Here is a 22,561-nt window from a genome sequence, read left to right on the forward strand (position 1 = left end):
TTTTTCATAATGAACCCAGACTTCAATCTATTCTATGAACCAAACACAAATAAAAATGTTTCTAAACACATGTGCTCTTCTGCACCGACTAGCCTCCATTTGCACGCTATGGCATAACTACATGACCTCTTTCCCAACACTGACATGATATATAGCGCCGCGGTACTGCACAGCAATAGGGACCAAATGCAGAATATGCATCACTGTTGTTCTATAGCTTGGACCACAGTATCTGCCTGGACCAATACTCTATTCAGCGCAACACAAACTCTCAAGGGGGTGGAAAATATATACGCATACACTTAACCAAAATTATTGACAGAGCGCAGCCAATCTCTAATAATTCTACACAGCAAAACTCAAGCTCTAGCTCTTTTCTTTTTCCCCCCTCATTGAAGGGCACACAAGAATATACAACAATTGCACCCCGGTTGTTCAAAGATAAAAGCCGCCTCAAAAAAATAAAAATAAAAAAATAGAGAGAGAGAGAGAGAGAGAGAGAGAGAGAGGAGAAATTCTAGTTATTGAACATATTTAACAACCTTCCTGTGCCCTCAGGTATCCTCAGAGATTTTTTTCCACATTATCCATGAAGAAACTGCCATGACCCAATGGAGATTTGTTCTCTCAGGTATCATCGACTTGAGAGTGGAACACAAAACTGGGGAATGTGGTGGTGATATCCCTGTCCAAAGAAAATGAAGCAACCCATTAAAGCTTATATATGAGCCTCCTCACATAAAACAAAAAACAAAAGAAAAAAAAAAAAGGTTCAATTTATCTCATAGTTCAACACTGCTAAGTTAACAATATCTGATCTGGTAAAATCTTATTACATCCCCCGCCCCCTATTTTTTCCTTTTTTAAAAAATATATTTATAAAATAGAAAAAGCACACCGATGTGCCCTAGAGAACATAATGCAACACCTTTTCTATATATGTAAGGTCTCATCGGTCTAGAATGCATGAGAATCATTTCTCCTAACTAGAATAAACCCTGGCCTGGAATGCATGAGGATCATTCTCCTAACTAAACCCCAAGATATCAAACAACAAAATATAATATACGGGACTGTTTCATTGTGGAAAAGGATTTTTCTTTTTCCATTTCCAGCTAGGAATTGCAATTTCAAGTTATCTATATAAATGTTGGGAAAATGAAAAACAATGTGACATATTTTGTAATGACTTAGAAGCTGAAAATGAAAAATGAGAACTGTTTTCCAAATCTAAACCGATCCTAGGTATTTTGGGACAAAGTAGGGATCATATGAACACTGTAAAAGTAACATTGAAATTCAAATAAGGATCTAATTTTATGTAGCCACCTGTTGCTATTGGCAAGGCAAAAAAAGTATGACTCTCACTGGCAAAAAATATAAAGCTAAAGAATATAGTGTGTGTCCAGCTCTGTAGTAAAGACGATAGAAACTTGTAGTAATGGACTGCCTTGTCCCTAGAGAAGTAAAAATAAGATATATGTCATCATGCATCCTTGGTCTCAAACTGCTAACAACAATGTAGTTTCTTCAGCCTTCTAAAGGCAGAATATATTAGAGCCTGATTAGTCGTTGATAACAGTTTTCATTTTAAGAAATTGTAAAAATGTCAAATTTTTCTATTTTTTAGTTTAAGATTTGCATTAGAAAGATAGAAAATAAAGGATTTGTTTAGTTGCTAAAAATAGCTTCCATTTTTCAATTTTTTTTTTCAAATTTTTCAAAAATTATATAACAAATCGGAAATTTGGAAAAAGATAACCCTATATTCGGATAGCCTTTGGATTTGGATTTGAATTGTATTTGGAAAAAATGTAATAGAAATTTGTCCAAATCCACTCAAATCCAAATCCAAGGCCCCAAATCCATGCTCCTAAATGCAGCATAAATAGATATTTTCCAAGTTCCTACACAAATTTAGAAAATTGGAAAACTAAGACACATTTCTTTTCTTTTTTTTTTTTGAAAATTGAAAATAAAAAATAAAATTATTCTCCACAAGTGAATAATGCCAAAACTTCTTCTTGTTTTCCATTTTTTTGATAAAAATGTCGCAAAACTGAAAAACAAGCCGGATTTTCTGTAACTTTTTGGAAAACTAAAAATGAAAAATAAAAACTATTTTACACAACTAAACAAGCCCTTCGATTTTCCAGTTTTGGACGCTGATGCCCTATTTATAACAAACATGCTGCCTTCTAGGAAGAGGATAAACATAGTCATGGAGAGAATGTAACAAAATTGAGAGAGGAATTATGATGGGCAATATCTTTCATAAGTCCAGCGCTACCAAAATATATATATATATCTGTGAATAACAAATTATAACTTACCTGAGATATTGAAGTGTCATATTCTTCAGAAGCGATGGGTGCCGTACAACAAGGCTTCGCCACTCCTCCTTGTCAATCTTCCCATCATGTTTGGTATCAGCTTCCTCAAAGGTCTAAAGAGAACAATGAAATCAACAATATGGACACAGAAAATTATGGAAAGTATGTTTGAATGTTCAAAATTTGATCTGCATCCCATTTATTGTTTATAAATTAAAAAATACAATTATATTTAAATCGTGTCCAGACATCAGTAAAGGATGTGACAAGAAATCATTTATTTTTTTAATGTAATATATCATGAAAGAAGGCATTATAGACATGATATCTACGCAACAGATCTACAAAAAATTAAGAAGCGATGACTATGTGAGGTCATTCATTTGGCCAAGCCCTATTTTTCTTAGTGAAGGGTAGAAATTTTAAACAAGGACTACAGATGCCAGAATTACCATTGTGTTTGGAATAAAAATATTATCTGTTATGAGGGAATAAAAACATATCTTTATTTTGGAGGATTTTGACCCTTAGTGTTAAAAGTGAGGCTCTCCACTGATAGCCTATATTAAACTTGTGCAAAATCATGCCTTTTTACCAAAAGACTCTGTTTACTGTAATTATCAGATGCCAAAAGACAGCTTTCCTTGAATTGTGGTGTTTAATAATTTTTCTTGTTATAAAATTCCCAGAGCATCGTACCATGAAAATCCTGTACTTTGAGGAATATGCAACCAATTAGCAAATTCAACATAGAACACCCCCTTCCTAAAAATGGTAAACAAGATATTGACCTTTATTGACGTACCTAGTACAGTGAAGAGAGAATTTTTGGAACTACTACTAAAAACTCCTGGATCAAATATGTTTCTATTTTTATTTTTTTTCAAAAAAAAAAAAATCCAGCATCAATTGATAAAATTTTTAAATATATATTTTTTGAGAGGGAAAAAATATCTAACCATCCCAAATTTGTCAACCTGGGAGATCCTGGGAACCAGGATGACAAATTTGGGATGGTTAACTTCCATTTTGAGAACTCAACATTGAGGGGGGGAAATGTAAAGTTTCGAATTACTGGAAACAGAGGATGTAACATCAAGCTTTTGGGATTCCTGAATCAAAAGAAATTGATATTATGCTCCTCGAATTTTCTGCATGCAGACAATAAAATTTTCATGATGGGAGGTCAAATAGAAACTGAAGTGGCAGTCTTTTGTTTCATCAATTATGGCATATAAATAGAAGGAAAAAAAGAAGAAGCACTTAATGAAATAAAATCCACCTTTTAATCATAAAAACTCCAAAAGATTAATGTAAGATAGAAGGGTAACCTATAATTAGGGACAAAAAGCAACCAAGTCAATCGAAGCAAGACCATTTAACTAAATAATAATATCATAGACATAAAATGGAATAACTGAATAGATTAAGGGAGCACCTTGTCAATGATACTTTCTATGACATCATCTGAAAGATTCATCCCAGATTCAGCAAGTGTAGCCACTACCATTTGTTTAACCTGTACATTAGGAAATTAATGGCCAGATAACTTTTTAAACATGTCTTAAAGTAAATAAAGGCTAAAGCAACAAGGAACAAGATACAAGTTCAACAAATAAGACAATGGAAAAGCAGCACTTCAGAACTCATAAAAAATGGCCCTTTATTTAAGAGAAGCACAAAATATTTAAGTCCTGAAAATTGCATAATAAAAGGCATCATATGGTTTAGCCATGAAATTCACGTTAAAAAAGAATATATAACATCACTAAGCGGAATTCCTTAGTTGTACTAATTTAATATGCCAGCTTGCTTGACCACTTACCTCTAGGCCTTGCTGTAAATTCAAGTATACACTTGCCTATGGTCAGCATAATTGCTTGATACATCCTAAAATTTTTCGATATGTAGGCCATGTAAACAATGATGCTAAACTATCCAATATATACTTTCTATGGTGGGAGTTTTCTATCATAGCATAACTATATTTTTACAATAGACACACATAGGGCGGCCCTTGTCCAGCACAATGGTAAAGGAAGTCGGTCTCTCAAGAGCAAGGATCCATGTTCAAGTTGTGAGAAAGGTCAATTCTTTAGAGAAATGAAGAGGGATGTGATCATGTCCAGATCACTCCTCCCAAGTTCCTACAAGGAAACTGTGCATATTGCATATCAATCAACTCAACATTAGGTTAAGCACTCTTAGTTCCAGGGGAACATGGCATGATATCTCATCACTTTGCACACAAAAGGCTTCTGTTGACCAGAAACAAAAATTAATAATAATATAAAATAAATAACATAAAATTGAAAAGACAAAACAGAAGAAAAAAAAAACCAAAAAATAATTATATATCAAAGACTATTAGTTGCTAATGATGCTCTTGCTTGAGGCTTCATCTCCCAGCTCAATTTTTCATCGCCCTCCTCTTCCATATCCTTGTTAAAGAAATTGCTCTGAACAAATAAAAATAAACATTTCTAAATTGGTCTCTTAACATCTTACCAATTTCCGTTGAATTATTAAAGTAAATCATGCAACCAAAGGTATGAACAATAAATGTTTAGGTGATTAGACAATACAGAAGGCAATAATTTCATGATTCAGCACCTTGGTTCTTATATATCATACATCAATTAACAATAACACGCCTTTCATCAATCAACCAATGAATTTCCAAATCTTGACTCGTGCAGGTACTCAAGCAACAAGAGTATCTTAACAGCATTTGCATCTTTGTGAATAATATGATCGTCAACCCCATAAATAGATTCCTTATGGAATAATTAAATGAAAAGTGCATGAATCCCATAACTAAAGGTTCCATATCAGACACTAGGTCATACTTAGGCATGTATGACAATTTGACACGCAACCATGATTGACATCTATACTCAAGCCCAAGTCCAAGAAGCATTATCAACAACGGTATCATGATTGTCTGCAAATGAGCTCAATGAACTTCAAAGCAACATCTTCACAGTAAATATGACACAAAAGTTAATCTGTCAACCATGGCCCATCGAAGACCCTCCATGCCTTCTATCATCTCTCTAGCTCCATCAATTTTCAATATCCAGAAACTACCACCATCCAAGGCCTCCAGCCAATTCCCAGGACCACTTCACTTAAGCTATTAAATAAAACCACCAAAGCAAATACTCTGCCCCCAAACTTCTTTCCAACACAGTTGTTTATATTCCAAAAGGTGATATTTAAACAAAAGTTAGATCATATCAAGCCTCCACGCCCAAAATACAGAAATAAAAAGTAGGCCAACGTAATCAAGGAAGAAACTACAACGAATGCAGATCAAGGTTACACAAAGTGAGAGAACAAGCTTGTGTTAGAAACTGGATAAATGTAGAAGAATCGAGCTTAGAGCATCTAGGAAGTGTCAGTCAGAAATATACTTGTGCAGTGTGTGTTTGTGTACATCTGTGTGTTTAACACATTAAATTAAAAAATACATACTGTTTTCACATAACAATTCCTAAGAAGTTGCAATATATTGCAACTCCATCTCCATTTCTTTCCAAAATAATACTCTTAAGCTAATAAAAAATATTTGGACGTTTATAAGGATTGTCCTGCCAAGACCAAGGTTTTGTGTGAAAAGTATTGAGTTGAGGTTCCAAGATAGGGGTGCCACCTAGTCTACACGATGTTCCTGCAACTAAGATCTATATTGGCTTCAATAATTGGTCCCACAATATTATAATTTTAAACACAGCTCATGTTATCCAATGTTTTGTTTTGAAAAAATACTCTTAAGCTTATCAAAAAATATTTTGAGGTTTATAGAGTGTCTTGTCAGGATCAAGATTCTGTGTTAAAAGTGTTAAGAGTAGAGATTCCCAATGGGGGTATCTCCTAGTACAGGAGGTTCCTACCATTAAGATCCATATCAGCTCAGACAATTGGTCCCATGCTATTATAATTTTAAACATGGCTCACGGCATCCAATAGATTTGGTTCCTATGTTCAAGTCCAGTGCCTCTACACCTACCTCACTAGTCTACCAACAAAGTCCTGTTCTTCAAAATATTCACCCCACCCCAAAAAATGCTTTAAACAATTAATGAAAATAATAAGCCCAGATACCTATATCCATCTCCACTTCAAAATATGGAATGGGCATTCTTAGCTTATAGAAATTGTAAAATTAAGTTTAACCTCCCACCAATTACAATACAATTGAGTCACCTAGCCAAAGATCTTAAATCTGTGAAAATATGTGCACAAAAAAATAAAATATAAGCGGAAGAGAGAATGTGCATGCCAATCATTTTTCTCCATTTCACCAAGGTAAGCAAGATTTGACTGGTGAGGAAACAAATAAAATTATCAAGAGTGACTCCAAAGGTTTGTTGAATATAGTGGAGGAGCCAATCTATGGGAGGGTTAAAAATAGTAAGGATCGTAAGAGATGGGGGGATGTTTTGGATGATGAAAGCGTAGGAAGTAGTGATTTTGAATGTGGAATGGGTTTACTGTTGGATCATATTCAGGATCAGCATGGATTTTTCTCTGATTCTTCTACTGATCGTCTCGAGTATTTATCTTACACGCCGCCCCCTCCTTTAGAATGTTTAGATGGAATTAATATTTTTGAAGATGATGGTTCTAAAGAAGAAACAGAAGGTAAAAGATGGAATTCTTCCTATTCCAGTCCAAGAAATTTCTAGGAAGGATCTTCAAACTCAGAGTTTGTTGGATGACTTGGGCCTCATGTCATCAGATCAAGGAGGAAATGAAGTTAGGCTTGATGGTAGTAAATCTAATGTAAAGAAAGATCAGAGGGAATTAGCTATAATTGGAAGTGTTTAATGAACAATGATGGGAAGGGATTAAAGAGGGGTTTTCTTGGCTGATTGTAGTAGTTTTTTCCTTTTTTTCTTTTGTTTATTCCTTTTCCTTTTTGAGGATCAAGTATCCTCAGTATGATTGTACATTCTCTTTCTTAATATATCTTCTTTTATTATCCAAAACAAAAAAACCAAGGTCTATACTCTTAAGGATTCTGATTCTTGGTTCACTACTCATAAGCTTTCTCCATAACCAAACACATGAATATGGCCTACCAGTATTAAACCTTGCGTCAGAACATTCATTGCAGTGACAACAGCACTTTTATCTTCCAGCTAAACACAATTCAGTTTGTGAAAAACAAACCATACCATCACCAATTACAATTTGCAAGCTATAGATATAACTAAGATAATAATATTCTATAAGCTTCCCAATAACTCAATAAGTTAATAAACTCCCTAAATAAAGTAATACTTAACACCCCTTTTACTTGGAATACTAACATCAAGGATAGCCAAACTCATGGAATTCACCTTGAAGCTTCAGAAATGCTATCTGAATGACCCTCTCACATACTCAACAAGTTATTGCTTCGACCATATTGGCCTTAAAAAAAAATACCATCTTCCATTTGATTTTATTGCACATATTTTCCATTTTCATCATTTGACATATTCTCTATTTATTTCATTATTTCTCTATAGAACCTCAAACTCCCTGCAATTTCATTAAATTAGGAAAACTTCTCCTTTGCATATTTCGTTTGGGTTTAAGAGTTGCTGCCAAGCTGGATCAGGAAGTGGATAAAGTAAATTAAGACAAGCAGCAAGGTCAATGAGATCAAATATGAGAACAATTGCAACCAATCCAGTAGTCATGAAGCAAGCCATGATGGATTCATGGATCTGATGGTTTCATTTATTCAGCACAAGCTGCATAACTCATGAAATATGACTGACTGAACAATCAACTGATCCTGGAAGTATTACCCCAGCTGCTAATAAATAAAAGAGTCAATCAAAAGGAGACATCAATAGGAAGCTCTCTTTCTACAACTGAAAGTGTTTTATGTGCTTAAAAGCATTTTAAGGATATATTGTAGTCCCACATTTGTGTTATGTTTCAAATATTATCAGTCTCTCTCAAGTTCCAACGCACTACCAACCCCTTTCCTCTCCTCTCCTAGGTCCTCTTCACTTTTTTATTTTCACAATCAGACACGACAATTTATATCACACCAAATTCAAGATCAATCATTCCTTCAGCTCACGTACCACAAGGACATCCCAAATAAAGACTACACTCAATAACCATATGAACCTTGCCACTACCTGGTCAATTGAATTCAAAAACAAAATTGTCTTCACACCCTGACTGTCCCATCTGCTTCCCTTCAATTTGTAACGTTATCCAGCCTCTGTATTAACTAGTATTTTACAAGTGCACTTGTGCAAGAAGAAAAAGAAAATGAATGAGGGATAAAGAGAGTCTCAGTTCACTCACATATTGCAACCTTAATTTTGCTTTACTTAATTTTTATATCAGTGTAGCTTTCAAATGCATACATTGTAACCTCCACAAATTTATCCTCATAAATCTCAAAATGCAAACTCCCTTTCAACCACCCTACAAGTTGGTAGATAAATATCAAACATGAAAATTCATAAGTTAATGGTGCTCACAAGAAATCATGAAACATTTAAATGACAATTACAGCAATAAATTAAATAGATTCAAAACTCAAATCAGGAAAATTACAATATCTTGCAGTCAACTTTACTGACCTAGTTAAAAAGAGTATAAATTTAATCAGCACATACCTCCTGCCTCTCAATAAAACCTTGTTGCTTAAGATCATATAATTTGAATGAAACTGCAAGAAGAGAAAAGTTTGCATCACCAACACAGATTAATACATGTTCAGGCAAAAGACACTCACCTCCCCTGAGTTTTGGGAAAAAGACAAGGACCACCCCTAAGGTTTTAAAATTTTCATAGACCTCCCTCGAGGTTTCAAAAATACCACAAACCTCCCCTGAGGTTCGGCAAAAAGACACAAACCTTCCCTCAAAATACTTGTAAATACAAGGGGAGATTTGTGTCTTTTTGGAAAACCTTAAGGGAGGTCTCTGAAATTTTTGAAACCTCAGGGGAGGCCTCTGGGATTTTTGAAACCTCAGGAGAAGTCCCTGTCTTTTTGTCAAACCTCAAGGGAGGTTAGTGTCTTTTGCCCTACATGTTACCTTGCAATCATAATGGGGAGAAATGCAACCTACTCCCCAATCCCACACAAAAAGGTAACTTTATATTGGCAATTAACGCCTTGAGGTCCACTCTAGTGGCAAATCACATCACATCAATTCAACCTAAACTCTAAAGACAACCCCCAGTTTTGCATATGGTGGTGCCAAAAATGAGGAAAAAATCGGTCCATTGGACAAGTAGCTCCAAGGCGAAACTCAACGCCCCTCCCACAACACACACACACCAAAAAAATAAAAAATAAAAAATAAAATAAACCCATCAAAAAATAGAATAAACTTTCTTCTCAAAGTTCTCTTATGGCCCAAACAGTTAGATTCAAATTGCATTGCTAATGGTTTTTTACCTAATCAAACTAAAATGACTACTACTTCACAGGTCAAATTGTTCCAACTGTCTGGTGAAAAGTTTATGAATAAACATTATAAGCTTGTATCTTTGGATGTCGTACATTTATATACAATGATGAAAGTAAAATATATTCATAAAATGGCATTCTGGAAGCATTTCAATAATAACTTTTTGGCTAAATCCATCCCTCCCCCTCCCTCGTATGCATGCATGCAGTTAACTGTGTTTGTATATACATGGCAGTGCATGGGTGTCATGAAAATTTATCATCATATATAGGCACAACTTACACTCAATCTTATCATCAATTGGTGCACTGGGGTGAAAGACTGACAAAGCACGTGCAAACGCCTCAAAATCTAAAATCCCATTGTGCTTTGTGTCAAATAAGTCAAATACCTGCAACAATTAAATAATAGGAAAACCATAAATAGTACAAAAACTTGAAAACAAAGTTTAAAATGATTACAGCCTAACACAAGAATGCCCAACACACATGATCCTCTGGCCAAACATTAAGACTTTAGAAGGTTGATGATATGAATCATATAACATAGGATAAATGTACCACATTCATTAATCTAATTCAGCTGATCCTTATGAAGAGGGAAATTGCGCTGAATGATAATGGGAGGTATAGATAACATGATATTGCAAAGGAATAGAAGTTATGAAAAAGCAGACCCTAAATGGAACTTAATAACCAACCAATCAACAACCAAAAGGTTTGACAAGTCAAAAAAGTACCCGGTCAGCAAACAGGCTCTCCTTTTTGTTTGTCTTAAATAGTGCCAGTTGAAATTCTTCCTGTAATAACATTAAAAGGCCAACAATAAACGCAGTAGTAAGACAAACGTAAGCATTTAACTGTGGGTATAAGTTACTGAGGTAGTCACAATAAGAAGAGGATGAAAACCAAGAAGGGAGTTGGTTGAGACATCAATATAAATATATATATCAAAAATTAAAATTTAACATAAAAGACGGTCAAATCAAAATGAAATGAGGAAAGGGTGTATGTAGCCTATACCCTTGGGACAAAAGCTTACTTGTCATTATCATTGGTACACATGCACATACATGGCCTAAATAAGTCTGCTATTGCTCACCTTGTTGATCAGACCATCATCAATTACAGCACTGCTGATCTTCTTAAATAGTTCATATAGTGCTTCTATTTCACTGACACTAACTGCAGTAATAAGGAAAATAAATTAATTAGCATTATCTAGCTGCTTCACTTGGAAAAGAAGGCAATAATTTGTATAAGCACAGTCAAAAAAATTAATTGCCTTAAACAAACTGTTATGTTTGTCATAAACCATGGAAGAATCAGGAAATATTCACACTTCACTCATTTCAGTTGGAATATGTATGGGGAGGAGCATTAAAGAATAAAACAATAAATGAAGTTATAACTTCAAATAAGTTATGACGAAAGGTAAGTAAATGAAGGTGGACTCTTTTGTACATCTCCAGAAAAGTATAAGACACAAATGTCATGACAACATCGGCGAAGGATTCTTCAAGTCATGGTAAAACCAGGAAGACATAGCATATATTTGTTGATAGGGCTATGCAACATATCAAGCAAAGCCACCTGAATTAGAAAAGTTACCATTCAAATTCAGTATGTTGCAGGTTGGATATGTATATCCTACTAGAGTGATAGGTTGATACTTGATATAATTCAATCCGAACGAGCAACCTGACCAATTCTCCACCCTAAGTATTAAAGTTCATTAAAAATATCTCTCAATCACTGTCCATCTTTTTCTGTAAATGAATCCATAGGTTTTTTGGAATGAACAAACTCACCATCGGTCCGTAAGAACAACGCAAATTAGGTTGAACGATGTTTCTTTCCCAATTCACAACTATAAGTCTATCATTACATGCAGCTTTGATAAAAAATCATTAACAAGTCAGAGCACTTGACTTAGTAGGATTTGATCTGAACCAAATTTCTGTGCCTGATAAACAGGAATCAAAAGCTTAAGTTCTTCAATCTATTAAGATAAATGGAACGAAGAGAAGGACCCCACCCCCAGCCCCTGCTCTCTCATCTCTTGCCCTTACTCATCCCATGCTGATTTTAGGCTTCTTCGAAGTAGATCTAAAAAAGGTGCAGGTGGACTAAATATGAAATAGATGGCAACAATGTCAAGAAAGGCAGGGCATTTAACCCTAAGCCTCAAGGTGTTAAGACATCGGCGTTTTGGGAATTTGATTTTTTTTTAGGTAAAAATGCATAATTAATTTCTTTTTAAAAAAATGAAGGGAAAATTAAGAAAGTGTGCAAATGATAAATAAAATATAATTTGTAATTTGCTTATTGGTTATTCAAAGAATACTAGCTTAGATTCATTACAGAATGTTATAATATTAAAAAATTCAAAATCTTTTCATGATCTAAAATGAAACTCAGCTGTTTAGGAATTTTAGGAGTTCTAGAGATAGACTTCAATTCGGGCATTCCTTTCATACAAACATTTAGTTAAAATTACTCTAGCTAAGTCCAATTTAGAATTCACACACCCGAAATGCATAAGCCTCAAAAAAAAAAAATTTAAATTTAAAAAGTACAACTTCTATGCAAATGCATAAATTTCATTGTATAATGCATTTGCATTTCAGAGTTTGGTATTTTAGACTATGCATCAAGACATTTTGGGCATGCCTCAACCTATGGCGAGCCTCAATGCAAGCCTCAATTGGGTTTTTAAAAACATTGAATGGAAGGCATTTGTCTCATTGGAAGCAGATTTGCAGCTATGGAGGTAGATGTCGATTAGGGGATAGTAGATCAGTTACTGCCTATGTCCATTGTGCATTTGTGAATGTGAGAAGCTGAACCTCACCGTCTGACCCAACCCATCAATCCACCCGAACCAAATCACACAGACCAACTACTGCATGACTCGAGTTACGATTCAAATTTATGAATGACATATGGCATACATATGTACTCATACCTTCCCCACCGCAATCATTTCCACGACAAAAGCTTATTAAGTTGATCGATTATGTCAGACTATATATATATATCAAGTAGTCCAATTTTTACAACAAAAATAACGCAAAATATACTAAAAATACTAATAAGTACAACAGGAATTGCTACGCATATCATAATAGTAAACAGGATCTTAAACCTTCCTTTATGGACCAAGAATACTGGTGGTTTAACATCGCATTTAAGCAGAAATTTATGAATAATAACAAAAGGAATGTTAGCTTACAAGTAAGTCAAATGATAAAGGAATCCTTGCAATGTGCAAAAATAATGACAAGAAGTAATTGCTTTGGAATTTTCATAATTTTAGAACTCATGAAAAGACAGCTAAGAGGTAATTGCTTTAGGTGTCATTCTGCCATTAATGGACAGCATTTAATGCTGCAGATCAAATATCCCCTTCTCTGGTGATGTTAATCAAAATAAGTCCCTTTATTGCGTTAGTGACTCGGTCCCTCCTCATCTGAAAATTTGAATCCTTGCATTGCCCTCGAGTAATGGTTCTGGTGGTTTCTGAGACTGTTACCTCCGAGGGCCAACCCCACCTCTCCATGGTTTTAAATTGTCGTAGCAGGTAGCGTAACATAACAGTAACGGGAAGCTGGAGTAGCAGATGTTACATAACGGGAAACAAGTGTAATGGCCATGAATTTTTTTGAAGCACACACAACCTTGTGCATATTAGCGTACTTGCATGTTTTAAGCTTTTGACCCTTCTTAGAAAGAGTTTTAGTGTATTTTGGATCCTTTAGTTCGAGTAATTAAGTTATTTGGTAAGGGCAACAAGTTTACATTTGTTTTAAACCACCATTGATAGAAAAATTATGTGTGCGCGCGTATTTATACTTCACATTGTTCTTATCTGTGATAAATTCTTATGAGTGCTAAATTAATTAATAAAAAAAAATACATTATACACTCCATTAATCTGACACATAAGACATACGAATAATACAAATATAAAATAGCTAGAAAATAAAGAAGGTTGAAGTTGAAAAATATAGAACATAAATATCACATTACTAATATTATCAAAATAAAATATTTTCCTAACAATTTAGTATTTTCAAATTGTTAATTAATGCATCTCTTGTGAGTGTTTAAAGAAATAGTAAATTTTGTATCATTGTCATCCTCATTATAATCTTTTCCCCCTCTCGCCACATGGTATAGGTAAATTGCGACTGATTATGAAAGAGAGGGAAAAAGTGAGAAGAAAAAGCAAAACATAAAATAAATTTTTTGGCGTAACTGTCCTATGGTTACATAACAGCCGTAGCGGCCTTTACGTAACGGTTGCAGTCCGTAACGGCCGCTACAACTGTGATTTTTCTTCCCACCGATTTCGCAGTGCAAAAGGGGTATCGGTAACCCAAAAAACCGTTCGGTAACAGCGTTACATAATGGTTGCGGCCATTATATAAAACCATGCCCCTCTGCCCCCACCCATCACGCCCTCAAAAAAAAGTTACAACCATATCAACCGATATGGTCACTCCACGGACCACTATGAGCCACTAAAAACTGTTAAGGGCTTCTAAACTTTGTAATGGCTGTGACTGCCTGTAATAGGGTTTCAATCCCTTGTTTGCATTTTTTTCAGTTCTTTTCCAACCCTAAAGCACACAAACTCAATTTTAAGTTTGTTTATTTGAATTAGTATTTGTTTTTAAAAAAAAAATCATTTTTAAGTTTATTAATTTTAATATTTAGCTTTTTTTTTTTCTTACACCTAAAGAGAAAAAAATACATTCTTTTGCTATGCATTTTGTTTTTGTTTGAAATGTGAGCAGTTGATATTTTATGTCCTTTCTATTTATGATTTCTCAGTTTAATTAGCATTTATAATCAATAAACTTCAGAATCTGCTTCTCATCTACTCCATTGCTCCTTTTCTTGGAGGCTGTGGAATAATCTTTTTGTCTTATTTGGAGAGAGTTGGGTGTGTCTGAGTTGGTGGAGGATTTGTTGGCCATCTTATTTTACAGGTTTTGGAAGGGGTAAAGATGCTTCCACATTATGTAGGTGTGCGGTATTTGCAGTTTTGAGGGTGATTTGTTCGGAAACAAATGCTTATACTTTTACAAGGAAAGGATTTCTTTGATTACACTTTGGGATAGAATTAAATTAAGTATCCAGATTCCTTGTGGGTTTTGCAGCTGGATGTTTCGGAGGGATTTCATTTTTTATCTACAGCGTGATCGGTTGGCTAAGCTGTTCTGATTTTTTTTTCTCTATTTTATTTTAACTTTTAAGGAGGATTTCTTATACTCCTTATACTACCTCCTCTTCTTAATAAGTTCTTCTTTTTCTGTCAAAAAAATAATGAATATAGTAAGAAGTAGCAAACACATGCTCCTTCTTACCCATAGCTGTAAAAGACACCAAGATAACACCCAATACTTCTACACCTCTTCAGGGACATCCCAAAGGTTAGAGCTTGGGACTCAATGTTGAAGGTCTTTGGTCGAACCTCGGGACTCCAAGCCTGGGCTTCCAATGGACAAGAAGTGTGCGTGTGTGTGTGGTTACATTAAAATTTACTTAACATCATTTATGCATTACTAGAAAAAATTTCAGGTTCAAAACAGGTGAATCTATATGTGTTTAAGAACTTTGATAATGCAAAAAATGAATTAACGCAATATCAGTGGTTATGTAACGTCTACAATAGTTGCAAGTATGCTTGCTTTGTTGAGACACATGGTGAATTTATTAAATAAAATTTTATATCTAACAATTTACAATTCGGCATGGTGCATGTATTTCCGTATGAGGTGAGAAGCATTTCCATTTCCCTTTAGGATCTTGTCTTTTAAACAAGTGGGAAGTTAGTGTGACCACTCCTCCACATAACACTCTATTAAACAACCACTTTACTTAAAAGCTTAAGTTGTTAGATTGTGGCCCAATAATGTATATCAAGTCTTAACACTTCCCCACATGTGCAGCCCAATAGCACCTAGAGAGATAAACAATGCTCATTACAGGGAATATAATAATTTTTAAACACCACACAATAAATACAGGCAACAAACTAGAACCTAGGGCTCCTGGCAACTTGGCTGTGATACCATGTTAGATTCCCACTTTATCTAAAAGCTTAAACTCTTAGGTTGTAGACCAACAATGTATATAAGGCAGGTATGAATTTTATGGATGTGGAGATTTTGTTGCCAAGGCAAGCAAATCCTGCCTAGAAATTTTAGCTGCAGGAAATGGGTAAACTATTGAACTATACGCACATATGGACATTTTTTAAGAACAAGAGACAAATAGAAGTTGAAAACTGCAGATGAAACATTGTCATTAACAAGAGAAAAAAAATGATATAATGCATTAATGTCTCTTTTTAACATTATTAAATGCTTCTCAGCATCTAGATGTGGAAGGTTCAACAAAAGATAGATAACATACACACAGTCTCCCTTGCAAGAGCTTCTGGGTCTTCCAGACCCTTAGGTTGCCTATATAATTCAGCATCGCAACAATTCAGCACAACAGCACACAGATGTCTCACTCCCTCTAGGCACTGCAACATTATCTTTTCTGGGCAGCAAAACACTCCATACCTGTACAGCAAGGTGGAATAGAAATTCTTCTAAGAAAACTCCATTTGTTCTTTTCCCAACTGTTCTCAGAATATTTTTGAAAGGTACAACTGTTTTCAGAATATGACAAATGAATAATCTCACATAAAATATTTGCAGATCGTGTTATGGCCAGGTTTCTAGCAAATGAGTGTGTTTTGTTATTTGTGGTGGGGGTTACGAGTACAGCTACCTGTTTTCATTTACCTTTTTTTGCCAACATGAGCATTTTCATGTATCTAGAGGTCTTATTGCTTTGTTTACCACCTTCACTTCTACTACAACCACTACAATAGTCAATCACTGTGCGGAATCTTAATAAGGAAACATTTTCCTCAAATCAAAATGAAAGGGTGGAATTAGGTGTGCCTGCTTTGCCACAACACAAAAGAAGACAAGTGTAATGCCAAAAAGATAAAGACTGAAATCATGTATTCGTCCTCTTCAACTTTCTTGGCAAAATGAGGACATCCTAATGTTAGAGCAAAGGAGGGATGCAGGCTACGATACACTGGAACGCAACGAAGAGAACATAATGATAACACCCAACAACCAGGAACATAATGATGACAACCAAACGGCCAAACCATTTAATTTCCACTACGTGGGGTTGACTACATGAATGATGAATCCTTTTCTGCCATTCTGCATAATCAAGAACAACATCCTATCCCTGTCCATCTTTGCCCTCCAACAAACTCTGACAATACCTTACACACTCCTTGTAACTAAAGCATGATTTGATCAATGTTGCAAGTGGGACCACTTTAACCGCCCTTCGCGTACATATCTTTTACAAATGCCATGCATAGCTTACTGCACATATGTTCATATTAACTTTTAAGTCTTCTATAATTTTATACTACACATCCATCTTAGCATTCTCAATTTCTACCTAACATTTTGATCCATAAAGCATAAATAAATATGTCCTTTAAAATTTTCCTTTCACTTTCAAAGGTACTCTACTACTACTGTATATAACATACGCAAAGCACTTCTCTATTTTTTCCAACTTGATTTAACTCACTGTATTACACGTTCTTTAATTCCTTATTTAACATGCTTAATAGATCAAAGGTCCTTAAATCTAGTAGTTTATTCACCATCAAGTTTAATATTTTCTCAAAATTTTTTCTACTAAAATGACTAAAATTGCATTTTATGTATTATGCCTTTCTTCTACTTCCATAAAACCTCTAAATTCTAAATCTTCTCTCCATAATTCCAACTTAGATTCTACTTCACCCCTAATTTCATCAGTCAAAATAATAGCGTAGTAAATAAAATACATCATAAAACCTTATTCGGAATAGTCAAGTAAGTTCATACATAATTGAAGTAAATAGATAAGGACTCAAGGAAGATGTTTCATGTACACCTACTACTATTAAAGATTTCCTAAACTCTCAATCTATAGTCATAAATCCTAACACTAGTCATCACCTCATTGTACGTATCCTTACTAACATTTACATACCTTCTACCCTACATTTTTTGTACAACTCGCCATAAATTTTCCTAGGTACCTTTTACTCCATTATTAGCAAATTGCGCATACATTAAAAATGAAACAACCATGCCATCATATGTTTGAGGATTTGCATAAGATAAGCAATTATAATGGAGAAACTAAACCAAAAAATCACCCATTCAACTCAGCAGGCAGTCCTAGGATCATGCCACCCATATGAACTGATGTGAAGGTATCCAAATAGGGACTCAACAGTGTTCCTTTTGTTTCTCCATATGAACTGATGTGAAGGTATCCAAATAGGGAATCAACAGTGTTCCTTTTTTTCTTTTCTTTTTTAAGTTCCAGAAATTTACTCTTGTTCTTAAATATTTTGATCTTTTCAGCAATGAAACATAGTATAGGCATTATATTACAAGTGCTCAAATTCGTGATAAATTGTAAGATATATGTATGCAGTGAAGCTAAATAACATAATTGCTTCCATCTATTAATTGGAGTTTGTGACTTGAAAGGCAATAATAGCTGAATAAAGCATGCTGAAACCACGCGATTCATAAAGAGAAGGTGGACTTTAATGCGGTGACCTTATCCCATAACCCGGAGGAAATTATCCCATGCATTAACTGAATGCCTATTTCTTCATTGATAACCCACCGGTTAAAGGACAAAAGCATTATTTCAAAAAAAATTGAAACAGGGTTCAATGCTCAGATGTACATGATACACAACATATTTGCTATAACTAGAAGTTTCAAATCTTGCAGAGTCACAATACCATTACACTTAATTCATTGTGTGTGTGTGTGTCTGTCTGTCTGTCTGCCTGTCTGTCTGTTTGTGTGTTTTGAGTAAATGGCGGAGGGTACCAAATAACATGCACAGGACTCCCCATCTCCATGGACCAGAACATAAAAAGCAGATGGACTCAACGCTACAGTTTAATTGTACTTCAAAAAGGCTCAAACATGTCACCCAAAGCTCGAAGAACTCAACTATTTTCTCCTGACAGACCTCTCCAATACCATTTGCTACAATCATAATGTCAATGGCCGCAATCAAAAGGCCAACACAAAAACAATAATAAAGTCAGCCTGTTGACGGCCAGAAACGGCGGTTGAAACTCTCAAAAGAAAATGAAACCTAACAAGACACCACGCACCCAACACGTACAATTTCCATGCAAAAAGAGAATAAAAAAATTTCAGAATTCAAATTTCAAAACCCATAGGCGCTCAGCGAATCAATGAAAAAACGAGGTGGCATTTGGAAATGTCGGAAAGCATTGTCGAGATGCCAATCCAAACTTAAGCTCCTCATCGGACAACTCCCGACGGCAATCAATCGGCACAGCAGACGAACAAAATTAGGGGTTCGGACAAAATATATCGTAAAGCACAAAGCAAATCAATAAAACAGCCCAAAAAAATTTATTAAAAAAAAAACAAAAGCGATAAATAATCGTACCAAATTAAAAAAATAAAAGAAGCAAAAAGAGAAGCTCACCTTTTAGAAAACGAAGGGGGAAGGGGAAAGGACGAAAAGGAAAGAGAGAGAAACCATTTTCTCGGAGGTGCGCTCGTTGTTTCGAAGAGGATATGCTAATGAAATTCAAAAATTCTGTAGAGGAAGAAGCGGGAGCGGGAGCAGGAGAGCAGGGGAAGAAGAAGGAATGGCGATGGTTTATGGTTACGAGGAATGAGGGTTTTAATTCGAAAAAAGGACAGGGAAAAGAGGCGGTGCGATGAGGGAAGGGGAAGGGGAAGGAGACAGGGGCGGAGCGGCGGGTGCATAGCTGGAGAGGGAGGGCTGGGGGGTTGCTGCTTCCCTGACACGTGGCGACTGTGCGAGCTGGAGATTTGGGGTGCTGCCACTCTCTCCCATGCCCTGACGACACCCCTGAAATGTTGAGCTCACCCCGCCTAGATTTCGAATAACGTTAAATTAATAAATTAATATTAATAAATTCCTTTTTTTTATTTCTATTATTACTCATCGTGACTCATACACACGGATGCACGTGCTTCTCGGTTCCATATGAATTTAAATAATATGCATTACAAATATACAAAAAAAAAAATTAAGAAAAATCATAAACAGTTATATTATTATTATTATTATTATTATTATTATTATTATTATTATTATTATTATTTAATTCAAATGTGTGTATGCAGATGATTATAACAGTAAATAAACAAGTATATACATATGAAAATTAAATTGTAGAAAATAAATGAGATAGAGAGAAACACACACGATATTTGTTATTGAGATTCGGTCAAACCAACATATATCCCCGTCTTGGACATATCCCTAAGGATTCCACTAAATGCTCACTTAAATCGGGCGGAGCGACGCCACTTACAATCCTCTCCTTACAGGGCGAGAAATACCTCATCTCAATTATTATGTTGAGACCAACTGGTCTCCCTTAAAGGGCGGAGGCTTCCCCAACTCAATTCACGGGTTGAGCAACAACCAACACTCCTTGCGAGGCGGAGATACATCTGTTGTGCCGAGCACCCCACTTGTGCCAAACACGAATACTACAACTATTGCTATTGAATATAAAAGAAATTAAAGTAATGCAGAAACTAATAATAAAGCAATAAAAAGAACAAGACAAGAAATTTACGAGGTTCGGTATAGAATTACCTACGTCCTTGGGCGCCGATGATCAATCCACTACTTCTTGACAAAGTACAACTTTGAGGTGTGTTTTACAAATGAAGAGTTGAGCTCTTTATATAGCTTCAACCTCAAGTCTAAAAAACACTTCTCTCCAATGTAGGACAAATAATATAAAAAATTCAAAACCACCTTTTATACTAAGGTGGAAGTATTCTACCAATGTGGGTAAAAAAAAAACAACAAATCTCCACCTTGATGATAAATTTAACAAAATTTTCAGTCACCAACATTTTCTGGAGTTCCACATCATCGGCTCCTTCCAAAAATACTCAGATTTGTAGGATATTGATCAAGTCCAAACAATGTTTGAACTTGATTGTTGTCACAATCTTGGTCAACATATCTGCGGGATTTTCAGTTGTAGCAATCTTTTGAAGAAATATCTTGCCTCCATCAATAATATCCCGCATAAAATGAAACCGAACGTCGATATGCTTCGTTCGAGCATGGTAGACTTGGTTCTTAGCCAAATGAATAGCACTTTGACTATCACAGAACACAACAATGTGCTTCTGTATAACTTCCAAATTTTCAAGTAAACCCTGCAACCAAATAGCTTCCTTAATAGCCTCTGAAGCTGCCATGTACTCTGCTTCTGTTGTAGACAAGGCAATGGTAGACTGTAAGGTAGACCTCCAACTCACTGGACCATTAGCAAATGTAATAAAAATATATCCAGTAGTTGATCGACGTTTATCCAAATCACCTACAAAATCCGAATCCACATATCCAACAACACGTTGATCAATAGTATTATTTTTCTCAAATACTATACCAATATCAATCGTATTCATAATATATCTCAAAATCCATTTCACAGCTTGCCAATGTCCTTTACCCAGATCATGCATATACCTGCTCACCATACTAACAGCTTGTGAAATATCAGGTCTAGTACAAACCATTGCATACATCAGACTACCAACAGTACTTGCATAAGGAACCTATGACATATACTTACGTTCCTCATCTAATTTAGGAGATAAAGCAGCACTAAGTTTGAAATAAGGAGCAAGAGGAGTGCTTACTGGTTTTAACTGCTCAGACATGCCAAAACTCTGTACTACCTTCTTCAAATACTGTTTTTGAGACAAACTAACTCTTCCTCTCATTCTGTTTCTGCGAATCTCCATGCCAAGTATCTTCTTCGCTTCACCAAGATCTTTCATCTCAAACTGTTGATTTAACTGACTTTTCAATTTGTTGATTTCTTCCCCATTCTTTGAAGTTATCAACATATCATCAACATACAAGAGTAAATATATAAAAGATCCGTTTTGTAGTCTGCGAAAATAAACACAATGATCATGTTTATTTCTTATGTACTTCTGACCCATCATAAACTGATGAAATCGTTTGTACCACTGTCTTGGAGACTGTTTTAAACCATACAACGATTTACCCAGTTTACATACCCAATTTTCTTTTCCAGCAACCTGAAATCCATCTGGCTGAGTCATATAGATTTCCTCTTCCAAATCACCATGCAAAAATGCAGTTTTTACATCGAGTTGAACTAGTTCAAGATCAAATTGTGCTACCAAAGCCAACAAAATTCGAATGGAAGAATGTTTAACAACTGGAGAAAAAACCTCATTATAATCAATGCCTTCCTTCTGTGCGTAGCCCTTAGCTACTAATCTAGCTTTGAAGCGAACATTATTTGCATATGGAAATCCTTCTTTCTTTACATAAACCCATTTACAACCAATTGCTTTCTTACCCTTAGGCAGCTGGGCTAGCTCCCAAGTCTGATTCTGATGAAGAGACTGCATTTCTTCATCCATTGCTTTTTTTCACTTGTCTGATTCAAAGTTCCTCATTGCTTCTTTGAAAGTGTAAGGAACATTATCATCCACAACTGGAAGTGCATAGGCCACCATATCAATATACCGAGCAGGTTTTCAAATTTTTCGTCTTGGCCTTTGAGAAACAATTAATTCTTGCTGCTGTGAAGATTCTCGAATTGAAATCTCCTCTTCTTGTGCACTATTCCCCACCGTAACTGGAGAGTTGCCTTGTGTAG

General features: G+C 35.2%; 1 protein-coding gene across 1 annotated transcript; it reads right to left on the reverse strand.

The window, feature by feature from the left end:
* Window positions 1–278: 278 nt before the first annotated feature.
* LOC131154270 (calcineurin B-like protein 3) lies at window positions 279–19,772 on the reverse strand. The gene is made up of 9 exons (XM_058106937.1): window positions 19,348–19,772; window positions 16,195–16,349; window positions 10,871–10,953; window positions 10,509–10,568; window positions 10,052–10,160; window positions 8,969–9,021; window positions 3,772–3,852; window positions 2,334–2,446; window positions 279–685 (listed from the first exon to the last, which is right to left on the reverse strand). The coding sequence occupies exons 2-9, from the start codon at window positions 16,316–16,318 to the stop codon at window positions 628–630; spliced, it is 681 nt and encodes a 226-aa protein (XP_057962920.1). The 5' UTR covers window positions 16,319–16,349; window positions 19,348–19,772; the 3' UTR covers window positions 279–627.
* Window positions 19,773–22,561: the final 2,789 nt, after the last annotated feature.

This window comes from Malania oleifera, chromosome 4 (assembly GCF_029873635.1).
Source record: "Malania oleifera isolate guangnan ecotype guangnan chromosome 4, ASM2987363v1, whole genome shotgun sequence".
Classification (NCBI taxonomy): domain Eukaryota; kingdom Viridiplantae; phylum Streptophyta; class Magnoliopsida; order Santalales; family Ximeniaceae; genus Malania; species Malania oleifera.

What these genes read in the sequence shown, in the direction of transcription:
- LOC131154270 (XM_058106937.1), bottom strand. Translation starts at nt 16,318, where the DNA reads ATGTTGCAGTGCCTAGAGGGAGTGAGACATCTGTGTGCTGTTGTGCTG. An exon ending in TAGAAAGTATCATTGACAAG is followed by an intron (nt 2,447 to 3,771) that starts GTGCTCCCTTAA and finishes TGTTCTCTTTAG; the next exon opens with ACCTTTGAGGAAGCTGATAC. An exon ending in ATGACACTTCAATATCTCAG is followed by an intron (nt 686 to 2,333) that starts GTAAGTTATAAT and finishes TTCTTTGGACAG; the next exon opens with GGATATCACCACCACATTCC.